This window comes from Homarus americanus, unplaced genomic scaffold (assembly GCF_018991925.1).
Source record: "Homarus americanus isolate GMGI-L3 unplaced genomic scaffold, GMGI_Hamer_2.0 scaffold25483, whole genome shotgun sequence".
NCBI classification, from domain to species: domain Eukaryota; kingdom Metazoa; phylum Arthropoda; class Malacostraca; order Decapoda; family Nephropidae; genus Homarus; species Homarus americanus.
Genome location: NW_024726235.1, coordinates 477,757 through 505,562, shown reverse-complemented (window position 1 = coordinate 505,562; position 27,806 = coordinate 477,757). Strand labels below are relative to the sequence as shown.

Sequence of the window (27,806 nt, the reverse complement as noted above, 5' to 3'; positions counted from 1 at the left end):
TGACTTAACCCGGTGTATACAATGTCAAACTCGAGAGTAACTTTAACTGAGACATCACCCAACATGACTTGCTCCTCGCTTGTGTGCAGACCTAGTTCTTGAAGGTCTCACGTGAGTCAGGGAGGGAGATGGTGAGTCAGGGATAGATGGTGAGTCAGGGAGGGAGATGGTGAGTCAGGAGGGAGGGTGGGAGGAGATGGTGAGTCAGGAAGAGACTTGGTGAGTCAGGGAGAGATGGTGAGTGAGGAAGAGAGATTGGTGAGTCAGGAGAGAGATGGTGAATCAGGGAGATAGATGGTGGTCAGGAATAGATGGTGGAGTCAGGGAGAAGATGGTGAGTCAGGGAGATTTCCAATGAGTCAGGTAGGTGAATCAAGAAGGACTATGATTCAAGTGACTATAGCTCATGAGTCAATGTGGAGTGTGTGTGTGTGTGTGTGTGTGTGTGTGTGTGTGTGTGTGTGTGTGTGTGTGTGTGTGTGTCTGTCTTGTCTGTCTATGTCACGTAAGTGTTTTTTTTGTTCAATAAAGATAACTTTTGTTTTTTATTTGCTGTAAGTTAATGGTATGATTTCATGGTTAAAAACAACAACAATAAAACAAACAACATTAATTTATCCTGGATGTAAAGTCAAAACACACACACACACACACACACACACACACACACACACACACAACACACACACACACACACACACACACTGCCATGCCTACTCTCTTCCATCTCACCTCACCTTTCTTCCACTACCAGACACCCGACCCCCTCACCCTCTCATCACCACACCACTATTACCCCTCCCTATACCTATCTCACCATTCCCTCACCCCTCTCCCTCACCTCATCCTCCACCCCTCACCCTCACCTTCCCTCACCTCCTCACCCCTCACCCCTCACCCTCCCACCCTCACCCCTCACCCCCAGCCTCAAGGTCTCATATTCACCCATCAATTATTATTCGTCATGCCACGTGCCTCATCAAAGTGTCAACAAGGGAGAATAGCCGCAACAACACGCCCCTAACCTCACGGCCTTAAATACCTACTAGTAACTATGGGACAATCGTTCTTATGGACAGCTGTGGGGACAATTATCTTCCCACTACATAATTGGTGTATTGGTTCGTACCCCCTGTTTAAGCCCCTCGTGTTCCCTCTACCCCCCTTTCTCTCCCTTCCCTCTCTCTCCTTCCCTCCCACATGTGCTGGGAGTGACGTTTGATGGAGGAGATTGGAAGGAGTGACAACAACCAGCCAACAGGAAGTGGAGAAATGTAAGAAAACACACACACACACACACACACACACACACACACACACACACACACACACACACACACACACACACACACACAGATAAATAGTCAATAATAAATTAATAAATAAAATAAATTAGTCAAAAGCGGGATTCAAAAACCATTTAAAAGGTCAAAACAAAATCGTATGAGATTATTCCTTAAAAGTCTCCTCCAGTATAGACAACTAAGGCTCTCTATCAGCTCCCTAGGCACTGTGGAGTCTCCCTATGAGGTAAATGATGCTTCAACTTTCATTATGATATGGTAATGAGCTTCAGGTGTGTGAGGAGGTGTGTTAACCATCTTCCGTACCATCCCCGTTCCTTCCCTCTTCCTTTTTCCTCTCCCTTCGCTTATCTCCTTCCCCTCCCTTCGCTTCCCATTCCCTATTCTCTTCTCCACCTCCCTCCCTCCCCTCCTTCCTTCCTTCCTCCCTCCTCCCTCCTTCTTCTTCTCTCCCTCCCCTCCCTCCCATCCTCTCTCCCTCTCTCCTTCCTCTCCCTCCTCCCTCCTCCCTTCTTCTCTCTCCCTCCCTCCCCTCCCTCCTCCTCCCCTCCCCTCCCTCCCTCCTTCCCTTCTTCCCCTCTCTCCCTCCCCTCCTCCTCCCTCCCCTCCCTCCCCTCCTCTCTCCTTCCTCCCTCCCTCTCGCTCACCCTCTCCCGGACCCCAACTGTCGATCTTGAATAATATTAACATCACCAACATCTGTGACCAATGATTTGTATAGGCGGGGAGGGTGAGGGGGGTGTGAGGAGAAGGGTGTGGACTGGGTAGGGGAATCACCAGGATGGGGACACACTGGGGACACAACACTAGAGGACACTGGAAACGATACACTGGGAGGACGCGACACACTAGGGGAGAGAAGGAAGGGTGAAGGGCGGTGAAAATAAGGGAGGGATTAAAGCAAGGGGAGAAATAATTAGCCGATTTATGTGAGGATGGTGGACAGTGAGAGGAGAGGGAAGTGAGAGGTGAGGACTGTGAGGTGAGGTGAGAGGGGTGAGACCTGTGAGGGTGAGGAAGTGAGAGGGGTGAGGGACCTGTGAGGGTGAGGGACCTGAGGGGGGGTGAAGGGAGTGAGGGAGGTGAGGGACCTGTGAGGGGTGAGGGAAGTGAGAGGGGAGAGGGACCGGTGAGGGAAGTGAGAGGGGAGAGGGATACGTGAGGACAGAGAGACATGAGAGGATATATCTATACGTATACACATGTGCGTCACTGTATGTCTACATGTGTGTGTGCGTGTGTGTGTGTGCATGTGTGTGTGTATTCTCATGTAGATATGATCGTGTACGTAGATAACGCCCCCCCCTCCTGGATGCAGATATGATATAATACGTTCGCCACCTCAAGCAGACGTTCGCCAGGGCAACGTAACAGCTGGCTCAGAAACACCAGCTGGGAGGGAATTTACGAGGATACAGCTGACAGAGGGGGAACCAGCTGACAGTATGTGTGTGTGTGTGTGTGTATGTGTGTGTGCGTGTGCGTGTATGTGCGTGTGTTAGAGCTACCTACCTAGTCGACCTCTTCATTTTGACTTTGTGAACGATCTTTTGAAACTACGTTAGTGAGTTCATTTGACGACTGATGTATATTGAGAGAGAGAAAGAAAAAATTACTCCCCCTTCCCTCCTAAAAAAATTGAAAATAGAAATATGATTTTTTTTTTTCCGTGGTAATTCGCGAACTATGAGAGACGAAATATGTATGTATATATGTATTTTTTTAAAGGGGGGGGGGAGTGGTGATACATGTGTAGTATACATATGTGAGTGTATGAGTAATATGTAAATTAAAAGTGTGATTTATGATTGAAATACGATGATAAACAAACTCTTCATAACAGCTCATAGTGTATTAATTTGACGTTAGGTAAAAAACAAACACACACACACACACACACACACACACACACACACACACACTCACACACACACACACACACACAGAAGGCTATATCATAATCAATTTCTTCAACATCAGGAGAGCTTTATTGACAATCTCACCAACAACAATAAAAATGGTGAACTTGAAGGGGAAAAAAATCATCACTTTTCCCTGTGCTCATAACTAGTAGTGATGAACGTGGCTGTCAAATTAATTCACCTGTTGGAAATTGCTTCGTTACTGAGATGTACTTAAGATTATAATCCCCGCCCGAGGGTCACACATGTAGTTATTGTTTTGTAGTGTGTGTGTGTGTGTGTGTGTGTTTCTCCATGTACGTATTTTCTGTATGTTTGTGTGTGTGTGTGTGTGTGTGTGTGTGTGTGTGTGTGTATGTGCCTGAGTGTAGATATTCGTGAACCATGTGTATCTGCATTTGAGTGTGTTCTTGCGTTCGTGTACTTATCATTCTGTATATATACATTTTTACCTGTATGTATAAATATGTATATAAATACAATAAAACCCCTAAAACTGGTTAAGTGGGAAGGTAACTTACTCTTAACAGGTAAGATGCTCAGGTAATACAGAAAGATGAATAATAATAATAATAATAATAATAATAATAATAAAACGTCTCTAACATTATAACTACAAGACCTATTTTAATGAAACTCAGTACAAAGGTTAAGTAAACAACCATAAAGAAACCATTAATGTTTCGTCAAGATTGGTCATTGGTCAAGGTCACAACTCGAGGTCAAAGGTTAATGTTAGGGTTTTTTTTGGGCACTTATACAGTTAAATATTCCAGGAGAAAACATGTCAGAGGTAAAGGTCACACACACACACACACACACACTCACACATACACACACACATACACACACACACACACACACACACACGACCAAATTTCACGGGAAGGAAGTTACGATAGTGATTTATCGTCTTTTTAAATCTCTTAACATTTTTGTAACATCTAATTAAGTGTGTCTTATCCCCAAGGTGTGTGTGTGTGTGTGTGTGTACGTCGTGCCTAAAGGCTTGTTGACGATACCATGATTAAATTCAACATTCACAAGTGCTAAAAGTTTACCTCGTAACTCACGCCAACGATGAGGTCAAGTGGGTAGGTCGGGCAGTGTTGTGTGTGTGTGTGTGTGTGTGTACCCGGGGAACCTACCATGATAATTATACCCCCATCACCCATCTTCTTTCATCCCCCTCGATCACCCCCACCCCACCACCCCTCACCCTACTTCAAGAACAGCAAAAACCATAATCTTCATTCTTCGTAGGTAACTTGATCTCGACAACCACTAGTGCTGGTACATTATTCAGGGTCATAGGGTTATAGGTCAAGGTCACAGGTTAGAAATTATATGACACGACCCTGGATGAGTGAACACCACGGTCGAGTGTAGCTCAGGTCGATAGCTGAGTCAAATCGTCTTATTTGGGGTCATTTTTTTTTGTATTTTCTGGTCAACTGGAGGTAAGGCATACCTTCTTATTTCACCTGATGATGATTAAACACCTTATTACTAACCTAACCTAACCCAACCTAAGCCAACCCAAACATATGGATAGATAAATAGAGAAAGAGAGATAAAGAAAGAGAGATAGAGAGAAGAAAGATGGTGAGAGAGAGAAATGGAGACAGAGACAGAGAGACAGGTAGGATTACAAAGAGACAGAAATAAATGGAACCGCAGGTTTATAACGAGAGAGAGAGAGAGAGAGAGAGAGAGATTCACATATAAAGAAAGATTAAGAGAAAGACAGAGAGAGACGGAGAGATAGAGATACCATGAAAGATATATCTATATATATAGAGAGAACAATATCACCCCATACTCGATAGAACACTTGTTTCTCTCCCCCTCTCCTCTCTCTCCCCTTCTCCCCTTCACAGTTCCAGGATCGATTTGTCTGGCCCACTCATGACAACTCTCCCCACTCTCCTCCTCTACCCCACTCCTCCTCCCCCTCTCCCCCCACCCACCTTCGCTTCAGTATGAACTAGTTACAATTTTTTCACAGTTCAGTCCAATAGAGGGAGGACAGGCAAAAAAGAGGGACATAGTATTTTTTTCCCAACATTCTGAAAAGGGAAATAACTTTTTTTTCCATATGGTATTGGAAAAGCTATGATGGCTTTTTTTTTTTTTTTGGTCAAGTATGAACGAGGAATATTTTTTTTTACTTTTTTTTTGGTTTATGAATTCAAATACGAGGAGATTTTTTTTCCTTTTTATATGAATGAGAATTTTTTTCGTAAATATGTAAATTAAATATAGTTTATTTTTCGTAATTATGAAAACGTGGATAAGATAATGCTTAAAAATGCTTTGAAAACCTTTGATCTAGATGTATGATAGTTATTTTGTGGGTCCCTTATTTTTTACCTGACCTGACTAGTCACGTCACCCCCCCTTCTCTTAAGCTCCTCTACGTGTGTGTTGGTGTGGGGATTAGTGGATGACATCATTATGACCTGACCTCATGGTTTTAAGGTCACCCTGTATATTTAATCCTCTCTCTGTCCATGTAATCCAGTTGCCTCTGAAGATGTCTTGAATAAAGACGAAAGCTAAGGTGCTCCGTTGTTTCCATTTTCCCGTGTGATTTTATCAATATATATATATATATATATATATATATATATATATATATATATATATATATATATATATATATATATATATATATATATATATATATATATATATATATATATATTTTTTTTTTTTTTTCCTGGACACATAAAAAAATACTTTTACCACAAAAGCAAAAAGAGAAAAATATTTATTCCCAAATAAAAGTATATGAAAAGATACTAATTTCCTATATAAAAAAAAGAATAAATAATTTTGTCCTATGTACAAAAAGAATGATATTTTTTCCCAATCAAATATACCAAAAAAAAAGATATCACTTTTTTTTGTAATTTTAATAACTATCAGAAAAACTAACAATATTTTTACAATCCATATAATAGAAATATTTCTGTTTAATTTACAACATAACAAAATATCATCAATAAAGGGTTTTTTTAGTCGCAGATACAAACAAAAAATAAATAAGATAATATTCAATAAAATACCAACAAAATAATATATATTTTTTCCTAATCAAAAAATTTTTGTCAAATAAAAACTTTTTCGTCTTGGTGATTATTATTACAGAGAGAGAGAGAGAGAGATCAAATTACCTCCCTCATTTCACATCACACATCGACATTGGGAAGGTATAGTTACAAGGTTGGGGCGGGTCCTCTTACAAACGATTGGCCCCAGGTTCGATTCCCGACAAAAGAGGAGAAAGACTGAGCCCCCCACACACACTGTACACTGATAACCCTTATACACTCACCGACAGAATGTGTGTACACTGTCGTACGCTCTTCCCGACGGTGGAGGAGCAACCCTTCGGTGACGTCCGGTCTAAGAGGGCAAGGTAACACTCTCTCTCTCTCTCTCGCCACTAGCAACAGTTACTTGCAACATCAACGCCACTAGCAACAGTAACAAGCAACAACATCAACGCCACTAGCAACAGTAACTTGCAACATCAACGCCACTAGCAACATTAAAAAGCAACAACATTAACGCCAACTGCAAGTAACAATAATAATTCTTCCATTAACCAAAACTAAACCTTATCAAATTATCTTACGTGAAAAAAAATATCTTATCTAAATACCGTAAAATAAATCCCCCTCCCCCTCCCCCTCCCCCCCTCCCCCATCACACACACTTACGATAGAGTCTCAGAGATCAATTGACGCCATTAAGTAGTGAGTTAGAGGCGTTCTTATCTCACCAATTAAAGGAGGAGGGAAGGAAGAGGGAAGGTGAGAAGGAGGTAAAGGAAGAAGAGAGGGGGAAGGAGGAGGAGGGAGACACTGTGTTTATTTCCAGGATGAAGGACGCTGTTGGGTCACGTGGCGAAGACTATATCAACCACTTTGGCGTCGTCTATCCTGGGAAAATAATAAGGTCCCAGTTTTAATAGGCCCCCCCCCAGCATAAACTAATCACTTGGCTCGGGGTTTAAGTCCTAATAGGCCCCAGTCATTGTGGATACTAAGCCGATTAGGCCCCAGTCTTAATGATTAGGTTAGGTTGGGTTAGGTTAAGTTAGCATTAGGTTAGGTTAGGACAGCGTGAGGGTGATTAATCTTCAGGTGAGTAAGGAGAGAAAAAGTGAGGTGAGATTGAAGTGAAATACATGAGAGAGAGAGAGAGAAAGACAGAGACGGAGAGAGAGAGAGAGACCGAGAGAGAGAGAGAGAGAGAGAGAGAGACAGAGAGAGAGAGAGAGTAAAGTAAAATAAAAGAGTGCGAGAGAGAGAGAGAGAAAATGTGTGGATAAAAGCCTTTCATTAAGAAGATACAGGATTTAATAGATATATAAACGAATAGATAGAGAGATAGATGTGTGTGTATTATAAAAAATATACCACCTGTAATTTGGTTGAGTGGAGGTCGGGATCACAACCAATAGTCAACCATAAAATGTTCAGGGGAGCTCACTATAACCTGGACACTAACTTAACCTAACTTAAATTAACCTAACTTAAATTAACCTAACCTAACTTAACCCTTCACTAACTTAACCTAACTTAAATTAACCTAACTTAAATTAACCTAACCTAACTTAACCCTTCATTAACTTAACCTAACTTAAATTAACCTAACCTAACCACATCAGCAGAAATAAATATTGGCTCAATTTGATACGCCTATATGATAACAGCATACTCAATATACCATAAGCCTATACGTTGGTAATTTCATATAGGAGATTCAGCAGCATCTATAAGAAAAAATATACACATATAGGCCTACCCTAAATATATTATGCTAATATACTTGTTATATATTGTTAGCATAGGCCTATATGTACAGTGTTGATAACGGTATATACTATTCCGTTATACCAAGATATACAGTATGGTCGTCAACAATATGGTCGTCAACGGAACATCACCAACGGTATGGTCGTCAACGGAACATCACCAACAGCATGGTCGTCAACGGAACATCACCAACAGTATGGTCACCAACAGAACATCACCAACAGTATGGTCGTCAACGGAACATCACCAACAGCATGGTCGTCAACGGAACATCACCAACAGTATGGTCACCAACAGAACATCACCAACAGTATGGTTACCAACAGAACATCACCAACAGTATGGTCGTCAACGTAACATCACCAACAGTATGGTTGTCAACGGAACATCACCAACAGCATGGTCGTCAACGGAACATCACCAACAGTATGGTCACCAACAGAGCATCACCAACAGTATGGTCGTCAACGGAACATCACCAAGAGCATGGTCGTCAACGGAACATCAGGCCAACGGAACATCACCTTCCAACAGTATGGTCGCCAACAGAACATCACCAACAGTATGGTCGCCAACAGAACATCATCACCTGGTATGTTTGCAACAGAACATCATGAGCGGTCGTCAACGGAACATCACCAACAGTATGGTCGCCAACAGAACATCACCAACAGTATGTTTACCATCAGAACATCACCAACAGTATGGTCGGCAACAGAACATCACCAACTGCCGCTAACAGAACATCACCAACAGTTGGTTGCCAACAGAACATCACCAACAGTATGGTCGGCATCAGAAATATCACCAACAGTAGTTAACAGAACATCACCAACAGTATGGTCACCAACAGGACACATCACCAACAGTATGGTCACAACAACATCACCAACAGTATGGTCACCAACAGAACATCACCAACAGAACATCGCCAACAGTATGGATCACACCAAAAGATCAACAGAACATCGCCAACAGTATGGTCACCAACAGAACATCGCCAACAGTATGGTCATCAACAGAACATCACCAACAGTATGGTCACCAACAGAATATCGCCAACAGTAAGGTCCACGCCAACAAAACATCACCAACAGTATGGTCCACGCCAACAGAACATCGCTAACAGTATGGTCACCAACAGAACATCTCAACAGTATGGTCACCAACAGAACATCGCCAACAGTATGGTCACCAACAGTATGGTCATCAGCAGAACATCACCAACAGTATGGTCGCCGCCAACAGAACATCACCAACAGTATGGTCGCCGCCAACAGAACATCACCAACAGTATGGTCGCCGCCAACAGAACATCACCAACAGTATGGTCACCAACAGAACATCGCCAACAGTATGGTCATCAACAGAACATCACCAACAGTATGGTCGCCGCCAACAGAACATCACCAACAGTATGGTCCCCCCCAACAGAACATCACCAACGGACACGGGTGAACGCGTCGCCGTCTTGTCAGTGAAACATTACCGCTAAAATCAATCAAGAATTATAATGACCGCTAAATTTAATTAACAACAAAACTAACAAATATCTGTCATAACAATATATAAATCAGCTATAGAAGGAGCATTATGACTTACGAGTACCTGTGTTCCACCTGTAAAGTGATAAGGTAATGTTATCGTTAAACACCTGCACGATATCGGGGTATAAGAGGAGGCTGTTCATTGTTTACATCATCACTAGCACTAAGATGCCGGTCCTCCTGCTCTCTGCCCCACAGTTAAGGTGACGTAATCCACGCTGCCTCTCCGCGTTTTCCCTGACCATCGTAAGAATTAGGACGTGTAAGATGGCGACCACGGTTCTCCAATCCGAGCCTAAATAGCAGTATTTATTAGGGCGTAATTACTACAGTGCTAAGATTATTTCCACTACAGAATATTACTACAATGGAACAAGCGTATACAGGTCACTAGTAACTAGGGGTGTACGTAGTGTCGCCATTCACATAATGAGACCATCACTTACTTGCGAACCTCGGGTCGGAGGTGGAGGTGCCGTACCAGGAGGCGGAGGCAGGGGCGGCGTAGTGGGAGAGGTCGGTGTTACAGTACTGGTAGGTGGAGTGTGTCCCGAACTGCGCCATGTGAGCCATGGGGCTCATGCCGTAAGGGTTCTGCATGGCGGCGGCGAAGTCGTTGACGGAGGCTGAGGCGGCAATCCCTGGGGTAGCGAACGTGCTGCTGCTGGTGCTACTGCTCCCACTCGAGCCCCGCCCTGCTGCTGCTGCTGCGGCTGCTGCTGCTGCTGCCACGTCCACAGTAGAGGCTAGGGTATCCAGGGGGCTTAGCAGGGAGGTCACGGAGAAGGGCTGGTTCGTCCTGGGGCTCCCACTCATGACCTAATGCCCCACCATGGCCCTCACCACTGCGCTGCCCTCAGGTGAGACTCGCACGTCCACGCCCGTCACTATCACGCCTGGCCCTCACGCCTGGCCCTCACGCTACCCCAACACCTTCACGGTAATTGTTGTCCGTCGACAAAACTGTGCCAGTGTCAATGGTCGGTCAAGCGGTAAACACTGACAGCGTAGCGCCTAAGTCCTGCTCAAGACCGTGAAGGAGCGCGTAGAGTGAGAGTCCCCTAAGGCGCGTAACAAAAGAAATGATCTTGACGGAGCCTCAGTATTGTAAAAGTCAAGAGTCACCTTGGGGTCAATCGATGCCGAGACACCTGCAACGAGGGGGTGCCGCACCTCCTCATTGGCGCCGAAGATATGGATCACAGACTCGATGGCACTCTTGAGTCACCTTCAGGTCAAGAGTTACACTGGCGGCACTACCGATAAAAGTGCGTCCTCACAAGAGCCTGGCACCTGATCACTTGTGCTCTCCTTGCCCGCGGCGGAGGTAGCTTGCGGCTGCGGATGTCTTGTGGCACGTGGCTCTCCCGGTTTTTACTGGAGGGCTCGTTACAGTTAATGCTGTGTGAGAACCAGCAAATGAGCTTAGATCTGGCTTCCAGTAATATGATAGCACTGGCTTGATAGCGAGTGGAGATTGGAGAGCACTCTGAGCCTTCCGACATTTTCCTAACCAAGCTCAACTTTACATCTTGCCATCTGGGGGCGGAGCGATTGGACTCGGGAGCCATTGAGCGCGCGTAATTTCCTGGGAGGGCGGAGTTTGGGCTGGGTTCAACCAATGAAAACGCGCAAACCACTGTCAAAGTCAAATCCCACCAATCAATAGCTGAGGCGGAAACACTTAATATGATTGGCTGGTCTCAAGTGCCTCCCCACTTGAGATTGGTCCATAGATTTGGAATATTTGTGAACTCACTGCGGGTGGCTATGAGAAATAACAATGAGAGGAAAAAGAACGAATACTAAACTGAAAAGAGACTGTTTTACAGACGAAAAGAGCAGAATAGAGAGACGTTGGCCTGTGCATTAATATTACATTACAGACAGTCGACCATGTTGGGGGGCGCCAAATTAACGACCCCTTTGTTCCCCTCAACGATCTACTCCCGCACCGTAGCGCACTGTAACTTTCTTCCCAGCGCCTGGTAGCAGCGTCGCCGCCGGCCCGCCGCACCATCCCGCGTACACTGCCAAACGTAATAACCGGCCAGGAGCTCCTGCAGCAGGCCCAGCAGGGGAGGCTGATGACAAAGGAGGCAGCAGAGCGAGAGCATCCACCGTTACCCCCCCGTAAGGTCCTGCTGCGGCCAGAGAAAATGCTTCCCTGGTGACCTTTTTTGGACCATTACCAGTGAATACCATGATCTTTGTCCCCGCGACCCCCTGCCCATGACCCCTTCTCTCTCTCTCTCTCTCTCTCTCTCTCTCTCTCTCCCCTCTGTTTGCGCTTCCCCAGTCATTTTACGCCCCATTCTATGCATCTTTCACCTTCTCTCCCTTCTCCCCTGCCATCTCGTCTATCCTAACTTCTCTCCTCCCTCTCTCTATTTTCCGAACCCATGTCTCTCTCTCTCTCTCTCTCTCTCCTCTTCTGGGCATGTCTCCACCTCTCTTTCTTCTCCCCTGTTCATGCTTCCTCACCACTTCCTTTTTCCCTATTCAATACCTTCTCCCCCCTCCCCTTTCTCCTGCCTATGCTTCCTCCTCTTTCCCTTCTCTCCTCCCGCTAGATGCCAGGACGTGTGGTTCCTCGCTCGTCGTCGTGGCCTCTCAATATTTCAGTTGATTATTCACACTCACGTTGGTGTGGGTCATTATGCTTCACGAGGATATTCATCAAGCGGTGTGTGTAGTTACGGGCAACACCGCCACGAAATACAACAAAGGTTCAGGCAACATAAGCGTCTCACTCATCTTAAAGAAGTGTAGCTCACTAAAAAATCAAATTGCAAAACTTTTTTTTTACGATGTTGCAAAATCTTTCTCCGGCGCTCCTCTTCAGTAGTAGATACTCCACGTTCCAGGCACAGCGTCCAGTGTTTACCTTGGACACGCTGCTCTCAACCCAGCGACTGGAAACACGTGTCCCGCTTCTAGAGTCGAGCTCGCGCCGTCAGGAGAAGAAAACACAGCGAACACGACAGATAAACACGGCGGCCATATACGGGCTGTGGCCGGGCGGCAGAGATGCCCCGGCTGCCAGGCCCACCACGACCTCCTCCTGGAAGATGCTAATGTCCGACCTGAATAAGGAGATGGGGAGGAAGTCAATAAACTTCAATTTACAAGAGTAAGGTGCTTCAGCATGACGAAATATTGTCTTACCCGCCATCATGGAGGACTGTTACTACACGACCTGTAAAGTCGAGACTGCTGAAGCATCTTCGAGCACTATCATCAAAAATCTTACTCTAAAATCGACAACAAATCTTCCCGGCAGCAGAGCACAATTGTAAAATTCCTCCCTAATGGCGAGAGTGAGCGATCCATTCTTTCCTACTTTACCCCGTCCTTGCCTCTTTCCTCACGCCCTCCTCTCTCCTTCCTCTCACCACTCTTCCTCTTAGAGCACGACACAGTCCAACACCTCCACAACGCAGAGGAAGGAGACCACCCACGACATCCCCTCCCACACGGCTGCCTGACGGGGACGTCCCATCATCAAAAGCTCGCGCGGATTCAATCTGTAACAGCCACACTTGGTATATCTTATCTGGTGTTTAATTACCCATCGACACTCCCACGACATCAAATCACGCCGCCCTCCAGGTCCTCCAGGGGCAATTCTCTAAGCCTCGGGTACCCCTACAAGTTGTTGAAACACTTGCCGGCTCAGGAGCACCATCGAACGCCCAGAGAGGCGCTTGAGAGACCGACCGGCCCGGGTGAAGCTCTCGTCCCACGCCCCAAGAGCTTCACGCTAGGAGGAGGAGAAGAGGAGGAAGAGGAGGAGGCGGAGGAGCTGGATCAAGGAGCGGTATTTCTCACCTGGGCTGCGACAAGACTGTTGCTGTGAGGATGTTGCCCAGGTTAATTGGATGATGATTCATAGACGTGAAAGGAAGTGCTCTAGCTGAACGAGACCTTGTGGGGAGAGAAAGGCAGGGGTGAAGCGGAAGACTAGGGGAGGAAATTGAGGGGAAGGGGAGAGAGAGGGGGAGAAGGGAAGACTAGGAGGAAATTGAGGGAAGGGGGAGAAAGGAAGGCGATAGCAGCGGGATGACGGAGGTAAGGAGGGAAAATTAGGGGAGTAGCGGGAAGAAGGGGGGAGGAGGGTGAAGGGAGTAACATGAGAGTGAAAGAAAACTTACGAGAAAAATAAGAAGAGGGAAGTAGAGGAGAAAGGAGGAGAATAAACAAAAGAGGAGGAGGAGGAGCAGGAGGTAGAGGAGGAGGAGGAAGAAGAAGAAGCTGGCACCATAACAGAAGCGGTACGTAAGAAAATCACAAGAAAAACATTAAAGGAATAATAAGAATAAGAAGAAGGAAGAAAATTAATAAGGGAGGAAAATTAAAAAAAATTAATAAAAGAAGGAAAAGAAGACTAGACAAAAGGAAGAGACAAAAATTATAGCAGAGAAAACAAACGAGTGAATGAAAGGAAGGAAGGAAGGAAGGGAGAATAAACGGAAGGGGAAATAATAAGTACAAGGGGGAGGAGAAACAAGGGAGAATAATTGGAATTAGAACACAAGTGATAACGAAACAGAATGAGAAATAGTGTGTGTGTGAGAGAGAGAGAGAGAGAGAGAGAGAGAGAGAGAGAGAGATAATAGACGGTAAGAAATGGTTAAAAACAATAGACATAGAAGAATTAGATACATTGTTTTTGTTTTATTTTGATGTTCTCTTGTTTTTGTCTCTCGTTATCTCACAGGAAGATCATAGAGATACTTAAATGCCCGAGACGAGAGATAAACAGGAAGAGGAAGAGGAGGAAGAAGTGGAAGAGGAGGAGGAAGAAGAGGAATAGGAGGAAAAGGAGAAGGAAGAAAAAGAGGAGGAGGAAGAGGAAGAGGAGGAGGAAGAGGAAGAGGAGGAAAAGAAAGAAGAAAGAGTGGAAAAGGGGGAAACGAAAGAAGAGGAAGAGCAGGAAAAAGAAAAAGAGGAGGAAGAGGAAGAGAAAGGAGAGGAAGGGGAGGAAGAGGAGGAGGACGGGCAGCCTCAGAAGACGATGGTACAGGGAGGTGGATTATTGAGGAGATGCTGTAACAAGCTTAAAGGTGAAGACGGTGAGCGCCACCCAGTCTGCCACCCCTTCAGTCACCCAGCCTGCCCCTAGTCTAACTGTCATCACCATCACACTGTCATCACCATCACACTGTCATCACCATCACACTGTCATCACCATCACACTGTCATCACCATCACACTGTCATCACCATCACACTGTCATCACCATCACACTGTCATCACCATCACACTGTCATCACCATCACACTGCCATCACCATCATACTGTCATCAGCCAGCCAGCCTGCCTTCCAGCCTGCCAACCAGCCCTTAAGCCTGCCTGACAACCCTAAAAGCAAGCAAACAGGCAGTGAGCTTGCCTGCCAGCCTGCCAGACAGCCTGTAGGACAACTGGCAGCTGGCCAACCTTACAGCAGCCGGACCACTAACCAGTCAGGCAGCCAGATGGTGTGATGGTGATGGCAGTATGATGGTGATGACAGTGTGATGGTAATGACAGTGTGATGGTGATGACAGTGTGATGGTGATGACAGTGTGATGGTAATGACAGTGTGACGGTGATAACAGTGTGATGGTGATGTCAGTGTGATGGTGATGGCAGTGTGATGGTAATGACAGTGTGATGGTAATGACAGTGTGATGGTGATGGCAGTGTGATGGTGATGACAGTGTGATGGTGATGGCAGTGTGATGGTGATGACAGTGTGATGGTGATGACAGTGTGATGGTGGATAGTATGGTGATGATAGCGTGATGGTGATGACAGTGTGATTGTGATGACAGTAAGATGGCTGGATGGAGGAGTGTGTCACAGGCTAGGAGGGGGTAAGCAAAAGGAGGAACAGGAGGATAAGGAGGAGGAGGAAGAATAGGTAGAGGAGGAGGAGGAGGAGGAGGTACACACACAGGAGGAGGAAGGGGTGTGGGGTGCTGTGGTGTTGGGGGGAAGGGGTAAGAGGGGGGAGAAGAGAGGGGGAAAAGAAGGAGAGGAGGGAGGAGGGAGGGGGAGAAGGGAGGTAAAAGAGGTGGGCTCATTACGTCAGGTAAACAGCCATCATTGGGAGTCCTTTAAAGGCGTCGACTAGTGACCTTTACTTCATTGAGCTCCTCCTTTACTGTCCAGGGATAATGTACGGCTAGAGCTGCTCCTTTACGGCTACGGGAGCATAGAGCCTAGTGGTTAATGGACATGTTATATAGGGATACATTTTCATCCGTAAACATAGCTAGATCTAATTAGTGATCACTTCTCCCTCATTCTCCCTTAAAATCTTCCTCATTCTTTACCATTTTCCTTCTCTCTCTCTCTCTCTCTCCTTCCCTTCCCACACTCCCCCCGACTTTTCTCCTACCTAAACACCTTTATTTCCTCCCTTTCAGGCTCTCTATCTCCCTTCCTTCCTCTCTCCCTATCACCCTTTTTTCCTCCTTCTTATCTAAATATCGCCCTCATTTTATAACTCTCTCTCTCCCACCTTCTCTTCCCCTTTTCCCTCTCCACCTACCTTTCTACCTCCCACCTACCCTCTATCCCACTCTCCCTTCATCCTCCTACCCTCTATTCCATTCTTCCTCCCTCCGTCCCTCCCTTTCTCCCTCACGTCTACTATTAATACGTGATGACTTTGGCCTAAGGGTGAAGTAGTGCCCCGATGTGTGTGGCACCAGAGAGTGGCACTGGTGACTCGATACATTCACTTTCCTTCGCTTATGGACAGTTACATCTGGTTAGGTTAGGTTATGTTAGGTTGTAGCAGGTCAAATGGCAGCCACACTTACCTGTACACTTCACAACGCAGGTGATTGGGTGGTGAGGGTGTAAAAGAGATGAGGGGGAAGGGAAGATGAGGGAGGAGAATGATAAGGATATACTAAGGAGAAATAAATTGAGATAAGGGAGAAGAAGTACCAAGTATCCTACACCCACACACCTCACTCCTACACAGCCATCATCAGGACTCTGGACGAAGCCAAGGATCTCTCTGAACTCCCTGTAACGTTATTTGCCTTCACGTGTTTATTCTGACTCTCCATACGAGGGTCTATTTACATATAATTCGCTGGTCAATTTAAAACACTAAATTGATGTCGGGTACGCAAAACTGTGATGGAGTGAGTCACCCCTAATGCTGTGTTGACATTGTATATTGCAGCTACGCCCTCCCTCCCACCCTCCCTCCCTCCCTACCGCCCTACCTCACAGCCATGTCCTCCTGTGATAGTGGTGATGGTGGTAGTGGTCATCGTAATGGTGGTGATGATCGTGGTGGTGGTGGTAGTGATAATGTGGTGGATGTGGTGATGGTGGTAGTGGTGGTAGTTGCAGTGATGATGGTGATGATGGTGGTGTTGGTGTTAGGGTGGTGGTGGTGGTGATAGTAGTAGTAGTAGTAGTAGTAGTAGTGGGATTGTTGTTGCTGGTAGTTGGTGGTTAGTGGTTTTACTGATGAGTATGTTGTTGGTGTTACTGTTCCTGATAGTTACTGTGACATGTTGTTACTACTACTACTATCATTACTGTCATTACTGTTATTATTAGTTGTAGAAGTAATAGTATTAAATCATATCCCTTTTTTTAGATCAGATTTCGACTCTCTCTCTCTCTCTCTCTCTCTCTCTCTCTCTCTCTCTCTCTGGTGATGCCTCAGGGTGTAGACTGACACTGAGGGTGTAGTAAACACATACAGTACACATAGGCACTCAGGGTGTACAGATGGAAGAGGGGACAGGGGGAGGGGGAGGCTATGGAAGAGGTGAACAAGATGGGAAGTGGGAAGGAGAATATGGGAAGGGAAGGGAGTGGAGGATAGGAAGGGAAAGGAAGGGGTAAGGCAGAGATAAGGGATGAAGGAGGAAAAGAATAGAGGGGAGGGAAGGAAAGAGTTGGGTGATGGGAAGGGAGAGATAGAAGAGTGGAATAGAAGAGGGGGAGAAAGGAGTATAGGAAATAGAAAAGGGAAAATATGGAAGGGGAAGAGGGAGAGACTGGGGAGTAAATAAGTGTAATAACAGAGAGATGGATGTTATCGGAAGAGAGAGAGAGAGAAAGAGAGGGAGAGAGAAATATCCGGGTGAGACACAGATAGATATAGAGAGAGTAAGAGACAGAGAGACAGATTGGGAAGATAGATAGAAGAGAAGGAGGATAGATAAATATCAAGCATACAAGAGAGGGAAGGACGGTGTGTGAGGGAGGGAAGGGAAGGAGGGTGTGTGAGGGAGGGAAGGGAAGGACGGTGTGTGAGGGAAGGAAGAGGGGGTAAGAGATGGGAGGGGGGACACCAATGGAGGGCACTAGCGGAGGAGAAGGAGAGGAAAGGAGGAGTGGAAGGGGAGGGGAAGGGGGAGACGAGTGCCATTCACAAGTTGACATTATGTGTTAAAAGCCTTCACACCGGTGCCTCTCTCCCGCCGCCCAAGAGGTAATCATGTCACAGTCCAAACACACTTTGCCACAGGAAGATGTGATAAATCGCCAAGACTCCTCGAGGGGCGTGAAGCACCACTGGAGCACACTCCGTCCTCCCGAGTGTCCGCTCCCTCTCCCCTGCCCCTCTGCCCCTCCTCCTCCTCCCCATGCCCTTCCCTCTCTCCCTCCCTCCACCAGCCTACAACCCCCCCCCCCTCCCAACCACCCAGGTCCCCTCCACACCTCCGCCTACCAAGCCTACACAAAACCGTTTAAGAGAAGATGTAAATATAAGTTGAGTGTGTGTGTGTGTGTGTGTGTGTGTGTGTGTGTGTGTGTGTGTGTGTGTGTTTGTGACATTCACCTAGATAAATACAGTTCTGTGATTTTGGGGCATTTTTGCTTCTGGAATTATTTTGTGGGATTCAAGCTAACATAGGTCCTAGTCTTAACAGGTGCCTATCTAATTAGACCTAACCTTACCTGACTTAACCTTAATTAGTTGGCTTGGGGCCTATGAGGACAGGGCCTACTCAGGTTAGGGCCCGTTAAGCTTAGGGATATTACAACTTGGACCTAACTGAATCGGGTACAGAAAAGCGCACAGGTACAGGTACAAAGGTCCATCCTCCTCCTACCCCTCCTCCTATTCTTCCTCTTGGTCCTCTTTCTCTTCGTCCTCCTCCTCTTTCATCTCCTAATCTCCCTCAGAAACACCCACCCACCCACACACCCACCCACACCCACCCCTACAGTAACTAAAGTAAAATATTCTAACTTACGACATCTTTGTGACTCGAGGAAGCCGATGTTACGGGACGGTAAGTGAATATGTGTGTCGTACCAAGGTGGAGTATTCAGTGTCACCTGTGAGTAGCTACTTAACGCCCGTCTTGAGTGCTACTTGGGGGAGCTCCTTGAATGACAGCTGATAATGGGGTGAAATAGAGGGGGGGAGGGTGAACAGAGGCGAGTGGGTCGACGAGAGTAGTGGTGTGGGATGATGGTGGGGGATGGTGGTAGTGGGGGTGGTTGAAGGTGGTAGTTGGGGAGTGGACGTGGTGGAGGGAGGTGGATATAGTAGTGGTGGTGGTGATGGGTAGTGGTGATAGAGGTACTTATAGGGGTAGTAGTAGTGGTAGTAGATGGTTAGTGGTGAGAATTGTGGTGACTGAAGGTGGTGATAATGGGTGAAATATTATAATGGTGATGAAGAATGGTGACACACACACACACACACACACACACACACACACACACACACACACACACACACCTGTAGCTGTTGCCCTGCCAGTCTCCGCCACCGCTTCCTGTAGAGCCTCCTCCATCCTCTCTCTCCCCTCCTCTCTCACCTCCTCCAGCTCCTCCATCTCCTCCTCTGGTGCTTCCTCCACTCCCTGTCCTCTCCCGCCCTCTTCTCCCTACCCTCTCCTCTCTCTCTCTCTCTCTCTCTCTCTCTCTCTCTCTCTCTCTCTCTCTCTCTCTCTCTCTCTCTCTCTCTCTCTCTCTCTCTCTCTTCTCCTTACCCCATCTCTTCTCCACCATCATCTTCTGTAAGGTGTCCTCCAACATATCTTCTTCTTCTTCTTCTTCTTCTTCTTTTCACTTCTTCTTCTTCCCTCCTCCTCCTCCTCCTCCTCCTCCTCCTTCTCCCTCTCCTCCTGCCTCCTCCTCTTCCTCCTCTCCTTCATCACCCTCCTCCTCCCACAGGTAGTGTCCTTGTGTGTTTGAAGTCTTGTTAATCCATTCACGAGGTCAGACAAGTGGGGAGGGCTGAGATCCTGAGTGGCTCGCGATCAAGAAGGCCGCCTCAACACTCCCTTCAACTGGGGAAAAAAAAAACACTTATCAGAGTCGTACTCCAGCTGTGCCTCGCCACGTCCAGGGAGAACAACAGAGTCGAGGAGGTGTGGACACGAGGGTGGAGGAGGAAGAGGAGGAGGAAGAGGAGAGGAGGAGGAAGAAGTAGTAAAGAGACTGGGGAGATAATTGAGTGGAAAAAAGAGAATGGAGGGAATAACTGCACGATTTAGAGGAGGAGGAGGAGGAGGAAGAAAAGGCAGAAGAGGCGGAAAGGGAGGAGGCGAAGAGGAATAGAGTAAGGAGGAGAAGTAGAAGGAGAAGAAAGAATAAAAGGAAAAAGTAGAGGAAAGGGGAGAAGGTAGAAAGGAAAGTAGAATGGGGAGAAAGAGGAGGAGGAGGAGGAGGGGGAGGAGGGGAAATAACAACAACAACAACAAGACAGAAAGCAAGACGAACAAGAAGAAGAACAAGATGAAAAACAAGACGAACAAGAGAAAGAAGAATAACAAGAGGAGGAGGAGGAGGAGGAGGAAGAAGAAGGGCCCCAGTAGAGGGTCTAGAAGTGGCAGGATTAGTAGGCTTCTATCAGTCTTTGGTTGATTAATTATCGTGAGGACAACAAGCACCGCCTACGACCCTTGACGGCCAGGCTGGAGGGTCGTTCACGGCCAGAGGAGGAGATTGCTACATGGAGGAGAAGGAGGAGGAGGAGGTGTGAGGAAGAAGAGGAGGAGGAGGAGGTGGTGGTAGAGGAGGAGGAGGAGGAGGTGGTGAGAGGAAGGGGAAGAGATGAGAAAAAATAGGAGGAATAGGAATGTGAAAGGAATAGAGAGGAAAGAAAGTAAGGAGGAGAAGAAGAGGAGTGAAACAGAAGGAAGAAGAAAAAGGAGGTAAAAGGGATATAAGGAAGGGAAGCAAAAGAACAGGAAAGACAAAAAGAGGAGAAAAAACAAAAAACAAACAGAGAATTAAAGTCAGAAAACAACAAAGGCACAACAGACATAAACAAATAAATAAACAGATACTAAAAAAATGGGAAATTCAACAGAAAACAAAAATAATGGGAAACTAACTTAAAAAAACACAGGTCCCCCCCAAAAAAAAAAAATAAATAAACGGAAAAACAATAAACAGAACAACAAAAACATCACTAAAGAAAACAAGAGAATGAGAGCAAAACATAATAAAGACAGGAGAAGGAGAAACAGATAAAAATGGAAATAAATAATACAGAAAATGTGTTATAAAGAGCGTTGTTAAAAATACTGCGGGTCACTGGTCACAGGAATCACCCAGGCAGTAGGAGGTAGATGTAATTGGTGTGTTGTCCACGAGAGGGCGCTGACGGGGAGAAAGGGGGAGGGACGCTGACGGGGAGAGAAGGGAGAGGATGACGGGAGGATGACGGGAGTGAGGGAAGAGGGAGGGACGCTGATTGGGAGTGAGGAAGGGGGAGGACGCTGACGGGGGAGTGAGGAAGGGGGGAGGGACGCCATGACGGGGAGGAGGAAGGGGGAGGGACGCTGACGGGGAGGAGGAAGAGGGAGGACGCTGAGGGGCGGAGGAAGAGGGAGGCAGACGCTAACGGGAGTGAGGAAGGGGGAGGGACGCTGACGGGCGTGAGAAAGAGGAGGGGACGCTGACGGGAGGAGGGGAAGAGGAGGGACGTTGACGGGGAGGAGTAAGAGAAGACGCTAACGGGAGGAGTAGGGGAGGGACGCTGACGGGGAGTGAAGAAGAGGGAGGACGCTAACGGGGAGTGAGGAAGGGGGAGGGACGCTGACGGGGAGTAAGGAAGGGAGAGGACGCTAACGGGAGTGAGGAAGGAGGGACGCTGACGGGGAGGAGAAGGGAGGGACGTGACGGGAGGAGGGGGGGACGTGACGGGGAGTGAGGAAGGGGAGGGACGTTGACGGGGAGTGAGGAAGGGAGAGGACGCTGACGGGGAGGAGGAAGGGGAGGGACGCTGACGGGGAGGAGGAAGGGGAGGACGCTGACAGGAGTGAGGAAGGGAGGACGCTAACGGGGAGGAGGAAGGGGAGGGACGCTGACGGGGAGTAAGGAAGGGAGAGGGTACTGACGGAGGGTGAACGCTGACGGAGGGACGCTGCTGATGTCGAGGAGGTCTTGAGAGACAGATCATTGATAGTGAAGTCTGTTGTGGTGGTCATCGTTGGGGGACAGTGGCAAGAGAAGACAGTGACACAAAGAGGACAGTGACACAGAGAGGACAGTGACACAGAGAGGACAGTGACACAGAGAAGACAGTGACACAGAGGATAGTGACACAGAGAGGACAGTGACAGAGAGAAGACAGTGACACATGAGAGGACAGTGACAGTACAGTACCTACCGGGAAGTAATCACCAGGAGACACAGAAGGTGATAATGATAACTATTCCCTCACACTCAGCTGACTCCCACATGGAACCTTACCTCTCGTTCTTGACTCAATGACATTCTTTAGTGTTCCTCTGAAGGTTTCCAAATAGGAGCCTCAGAGCTGGAACTTTACATACATTCCTGGTGACTAACATACCAAGAATTCTATTGGTCAAGGCCTGGGCATGGGTAGCGGGCCAAGAATTCTATTGGTCAAAGCCTGGGAATAGGTAGAGGGCCAAGAATTCTATTGGTCAAAGCCTGGGCATAGGTAGAGGGCCAAGAATTCTATTGGTCAAAGCCTGGGCATAGGTAGAGGGCCAAGAATTCTATTGGTCAAAGCCTGGGCATAGGTAGAGGGCCAAGAATTCTATTGGTCAAAACCTGGGCATAGGTAGAGGGCCAAGAATTCTATTGGTCAAAGCCTGGGTATAGGTAGCGGGCATAGATATCTTGACCTGGGGTATTGTGTGTGACGTCAGAGTATATAACGTTACGTATTTCAGGAAGAGACCAAGAGCTTACAGAGGCTATTCTATTTAGAACTTTCTGCACGCCCTCCTCCTCCTTAAGTTTCATCCGCCCTCCTCCTGAAGCTTCCTGCACGCCCTCCTCCCTCCTAAGAAGCTTCATGCACGCCTCCTCCTCAGCTTCCTGCACGCCCTCCCTCCCTCCTAGAAGAAGCTTCATGCACGCCCTCCTCCTCCCAAGTTTCCTGCACGCCCTCCTCCTCCTTAAGGAACTTCCTGCACGCTCTCCTCCTCCTTAAGAAGCTTCCTGCACGCCCTCCTCCTCCTTAAGAAACTTCCCACGCCCTCCTCCTCCCTCCTTAAGGAACTTCCTGCACGCCCTCCTCCTCCTAAGAAACTTCCTGCACGCCTTCTTCCTCCTCAAGGAACTTCCTGCACGCCCTCCTCCTCCTTAAGGAACTTCTTGCACGCTCTCCTCCTCCTTAAGAAGCTACCTGCACGCCCTCCTCCTCCTTAAGGAACTTCTTGCACGCTCTCCTCCTCCTTAAGAAGCTTCCTGCACGCCCTTCTCTTCCTCCTTAAGGAACTTCCTGCACGCTCTCCTCCTCCTTAAGAAGCTTCCTGCACGCCCTCCTCTTCCTTAAGGAACTTCCTGCACGCTCTCCTCCTCCTTAAGAAACTTCCTGCACGCCCTCCACCTCCTTCAAAGGCTTCCTGCACGCCTTTCTCCTCCTTAAAAAGCTTCCGATACGCCCTCCACCTCCTTAAAAAGCTTCCTACGCTCCCTTCACCTCTTTAAAAGACTTCCTACACGCCCTCCTTCTTTTCCTCCTTCTGCTTGAGCCTCTGGAGAACCTTTCGACACCCCTCCTTTAAGTCCTCTCGTCCGTAATGATGATTTCCGATTCGTGGTGTCGGGGCGGGGCGGGGCGGGGCGGCCCCCCCCCCCTCTGCCACCACACAAAACACTCATCTGATTACTAATGGCATCGCGTATCTTCCTCGGGGGTTTAATACTCATTGTTAGACGGCATCATCACTACTAACACTCTTGGAATATTTACTTGAGTTTCCTCGTTTACATTAAGCCTCGTGTCTGTGTCGATCTCTCTTGCCTTTGTATGTCAGTCTCTTGATGATGTGGAGCCACTGTTTACAAAGACTCCTGAGTATAAGGTTTCCTCTACACGTGTTAATAAGTAAGCAGGATGTACTAGTAGATGGCGCCACCTAACCTAGGAGTCTATTGGTCTCCTACATCGACTCCTTCGGGACATCTTAAGACATCTCTTGGGCGTCTTACGGGGATGGAGAAGAAAATTACTATCAGATACACCACAGTTGTCGTTTCGTCTCTGGTCGTCTTAATCTAGTGGTGAGGTAAGTTGTCGTGGTTGTCCTCCCTGTAAACTACGACAAGAACACGCCACTACACGCTAAACTACGCAGTGTGTGGTATAGTAAGGAAGGTCATAATCTTACGTGTGTGTGTGTGTGTGTGTGTTAGGGGGGACGGAAAACGCAGGTGTTGGCCCGGGATCCAGCAGCTGTCGTTTGGGTACACATACAAACACCTGCCATAATATGTACGTTATGAAGCATTACACACACACACACACACACACACTGTCAGCACGAGACCCTCAAACACGTCTCACCAAGCTTACGTCTCACCAAGCTCACGTCTCACCAAGTTTACGTCTCACCAAGCTTACGTCTCACCAAGCTCACGTCTCACCAAGCTTGCGTCTCACCAAGCTCACGTCTCACCAAGCTCACGTCTCACTAAGCTTGAAGAATAACTATCCTCTGAATTGAATAAACATCCTCCAGAACAAAACTTTCATCATCAGTAACAACATTCCATATATATTAACAAAAGAATCATTAACATTCATTAAAGTTAAATCTATCAGTTAAAATCCTTGATAGAATAAATCAATGACAATAGAAGAAGCCTTGAAAAATATTCCTCTAAGATATTAATAAACAAGACCCCGAAGCTCAGTCGGTCTTAGAGGCGCTAGTTGAGAGCTCCTTGGGGGCGAGTAGAACACAGCAGGTACCACTAAAAGGCCGCCCGACATGTCAAACAACATCCATCCATCGAACTACACTGGAGAGGCCGACCCCCCTAGCCACCTAGTGCCCCGGGAAGAGGCTCAGAGTGACTCCTGAAGCCCTCGGCAGCCGGCTGAATTACTCCTCCAGCAGGTGGTACTCGAGGAGACCAGAGAGGTTCTCCAGCCAACCCTTCATTCTCTCCACTGTCTCCTCCTCTCCCTTTTAATCTCCGACGCTCTCGAGTTGTCAAGCGTCGTGTAAAAGTTGGTGTTGGAGATCTTGAGAGAGCCAAGACGTATTCTCGGAGGAGTTATTGGTTATGAGGCGTCTTGTTGGCCTCTAGTGGGGTGTGTGTGTGTGCGTGAGAGAGAGAGAGAGAGAGAGAGAAAGAGAAGCCAAACAACGGGAATATACTGTAGAAGTAACATTAGAATACAATTACTACTTTTACGCTGCTCATGAAATAATGGATAACTTTATCTCCCCGTCACCCTCCCGCCGCCCCTCCAGCAGCACAAACTACAAAGCTAGGTAGTCGTCAGAAGTAGAGGCGGCAGTGAACCACTCCTGGACTCACGGTAAACACACACGACTGAAGTAGTTCCCATCCAAGAAGACTTCAGAACCATTGATTAAGTTTTAATGAATTCATTCCATCACTTTTTGTAATGACGTTTCTCATCTTGCCTGTATGGGCGGCTGCTGTGTTTACTCTGTAGCCAACACCGGCGCGTGTCTGCTACCTACATATAAAACATCGCCACTATGAGCATTCAACAGCGACTGGCGTTCACCTCATCCCTCAACGACACTTTTATGGAAAAAACATTAGATACATCCGTTAGCCAACCTTCTGCCGGCAGTGGCGTTACTTAATAATGAGAGCATAAACACGTTAACCTGGAGGTCCCACACAATACACCTTATTTTCTCAAGGTGTTTCTTGTTGACAGTCATGAACAAGAGAAGGTGTTAATGACGTGAAAACCTGGAACAGTTACCAATTATCACGGTACACTGTGAGCGCCATTACCGCCAGCAGCAGCTATAAATATCCCTATTAATAAAACTCTTATATGTTGTACACACACAAGGTGCACCTCCCACTCTCGGGTACTCCACACCTCCTCCTGTTGGCTTCCTCTTAATTCCTCTGATACAATTTTCGTTTCTTGGTTATTCCTATTCTTATCATCTTCTTATGTTACCTCTTCCTCTTCCTATATTATTTGTATTTTACCTCTTACTCCTCCTCCTCTTACACTCCTCCTTCTCTTGCACTCCTCCTCCTCGTATGACTTCCCCTCCTCCCCGCCCCTCCTCCTGAGCACCTCCTCCCTTCCTCCCCTCCTCCACACACCGTGAGAACTATCCTCCCCTCTCAGTCACTGTTCACACGACCCTCTACCGCCACCTCCTCCCACTCCTCCTTCTCCTCCTCGGCCTCATCCTCCTCGGCCTCCTCAAGTTCTATTGGTGTCGTTATCCGGGCCCTCGTGTTCTTAAAAAGTTCTCCATCTCACCTGAGCGGGTTCTCCTGGTGCAGTGTAGAGCCCTCAGAGTGATTAATACCAGTGGATGGTCTTCAGCCTCCTCCCGGGTGCTTCATGAGGGCACAGGTAACGAAGGGCGACTCAGGTATGCCACTAATATTACTCAGGGAGGGATGGAGGAGGAGGAGGAGGAGGAGGAGGAGTCTAGCCACTTCTCCCTCCTTATGCTGGACGAGGTGAGGAACTGAGAGAGGAGGAGGAGGGGTAGCTTCTTTTCTTCTTACACTGGACAGTATGAGGCACTGAGGGAAAGGAAAGGAGGTGAAGGAAGAGGAATGAAGTAACTACTAACTAGCCTCGTCTTCCTCCGTCTGGTGGATTAGGTTAGGCAATGAAGGAAGGGAAGGGGCAGCCTCGTCCCTCCTTCTGCTGGACGAGTTGGAGCACGGAAAAGTGAGGAGGAGGAGGAGGAGGAGGAGGGAGAGGAGGAGGAGGAGGAGGAGGAGGAGGAGGAGGTTTAAATCCCTCACTTTATCAGGAGTCCACTCATGCTTTGACAAGATGAAAGCGTTACTGATATTTCGTTATCATGACAATAGCGTGAAGGAGACTAGAGTGTGTGTGTGTGTGTTTGTGTGCGTGTATGTGTGTTTGTATGTGTGTTGACTTATGTTCTACCTGTTGATGGTAAAGGGCGTCTGATCACGTTTGGCGATTGAGTGTTACTATGAACTTATTATTGTTGTCACGGTGGCTCAGTTGCTAGCTCAGAGAACTTGAAGGATGACTGTTTGTTTTGTGTTTATATTTTTTTCGTGTGATAGTCTTGTCCTCTCTCTCTCTCTCTCTCTCTCTCTCTCTCTCTCTCTCTCTCTCTCTCTCTCTCTCTTTCTCTCTTACCCTCCTCTTTCCTCACCCACTTTGCTTATCTTATACCCTTCACCCCTCTCCCCCCCTCCTCCTTACATCCCCCCAGCCTACCATCCCACTCAGGCCCTCTCTCCTCCTCTTCTTTCCCTGCTTTCCCCCACTCTACCCTCCCACTTCCTCCTCCCCCCCCTCTCTCCACTACCATGTGTAGCGAGCAGCGCGTTCACTCAGGGGAAGAACTTGAGTTCATTGGCCAGAGTGCTACCAGAGAGTGGAACGAGTGGGACAGTGTGACCGAGTATGGACGAGTGTGACCGAGTGTGACCGAGTGACCTGTTCAAGACGCTATTAGTTAGAGAAGGTACAGAAGGATGTAGTAATGGTTGTGTGTGGTGTCAGGGTAGTATAAGTGGTGTAAGGGTAGTTAATTGTCAGGGTGTGTGTGGGGTTATGGTGTCAGGGTAGTATAAGTGTGTCGGGAAATGGTGTCAGGGTAGTTGACCTTGGCTGAGACTCATGTAAAGGGAGTCACAACTGGCTTGGGTCAATCACTACGACCCCAGTATAACCATCACAACACAACATAAACAACACAACATCAACACCACACCAAAACCACATCAACACCACAACATCAAAACCACACCAAAACCACATCAACACCACACCAAAAC

At 47.3% G+C, this 27,806-nt stretch overlaps 1 protein-coding gene across 1 annotated transcript in view; it reads right to left on the bottom strand.

Moving 5' to 3' along the window:
• LOC121865394 (homeobox protein Nkx-2.1-like) overlaps positions 1–11,128 on the bottom strand; it is a 44,847-nt gene extending 33,719 nt beyond the window's left edge. The window contains exon 1 of the mRNA XM_042364744.1: positions 10,049–11,128. Within this exon, the coding sequence (XP_042220678.1) occupies positions 10,049–10,418 (370 nt within the window). The 5' untranslated portion in view covers positions 10,419–11,128. The remainder of the gene's footprint in view (positions 1–10,048) is intronic.
• Positions 11,129–27,806: the final 16,678 nt, after the last annotated feature.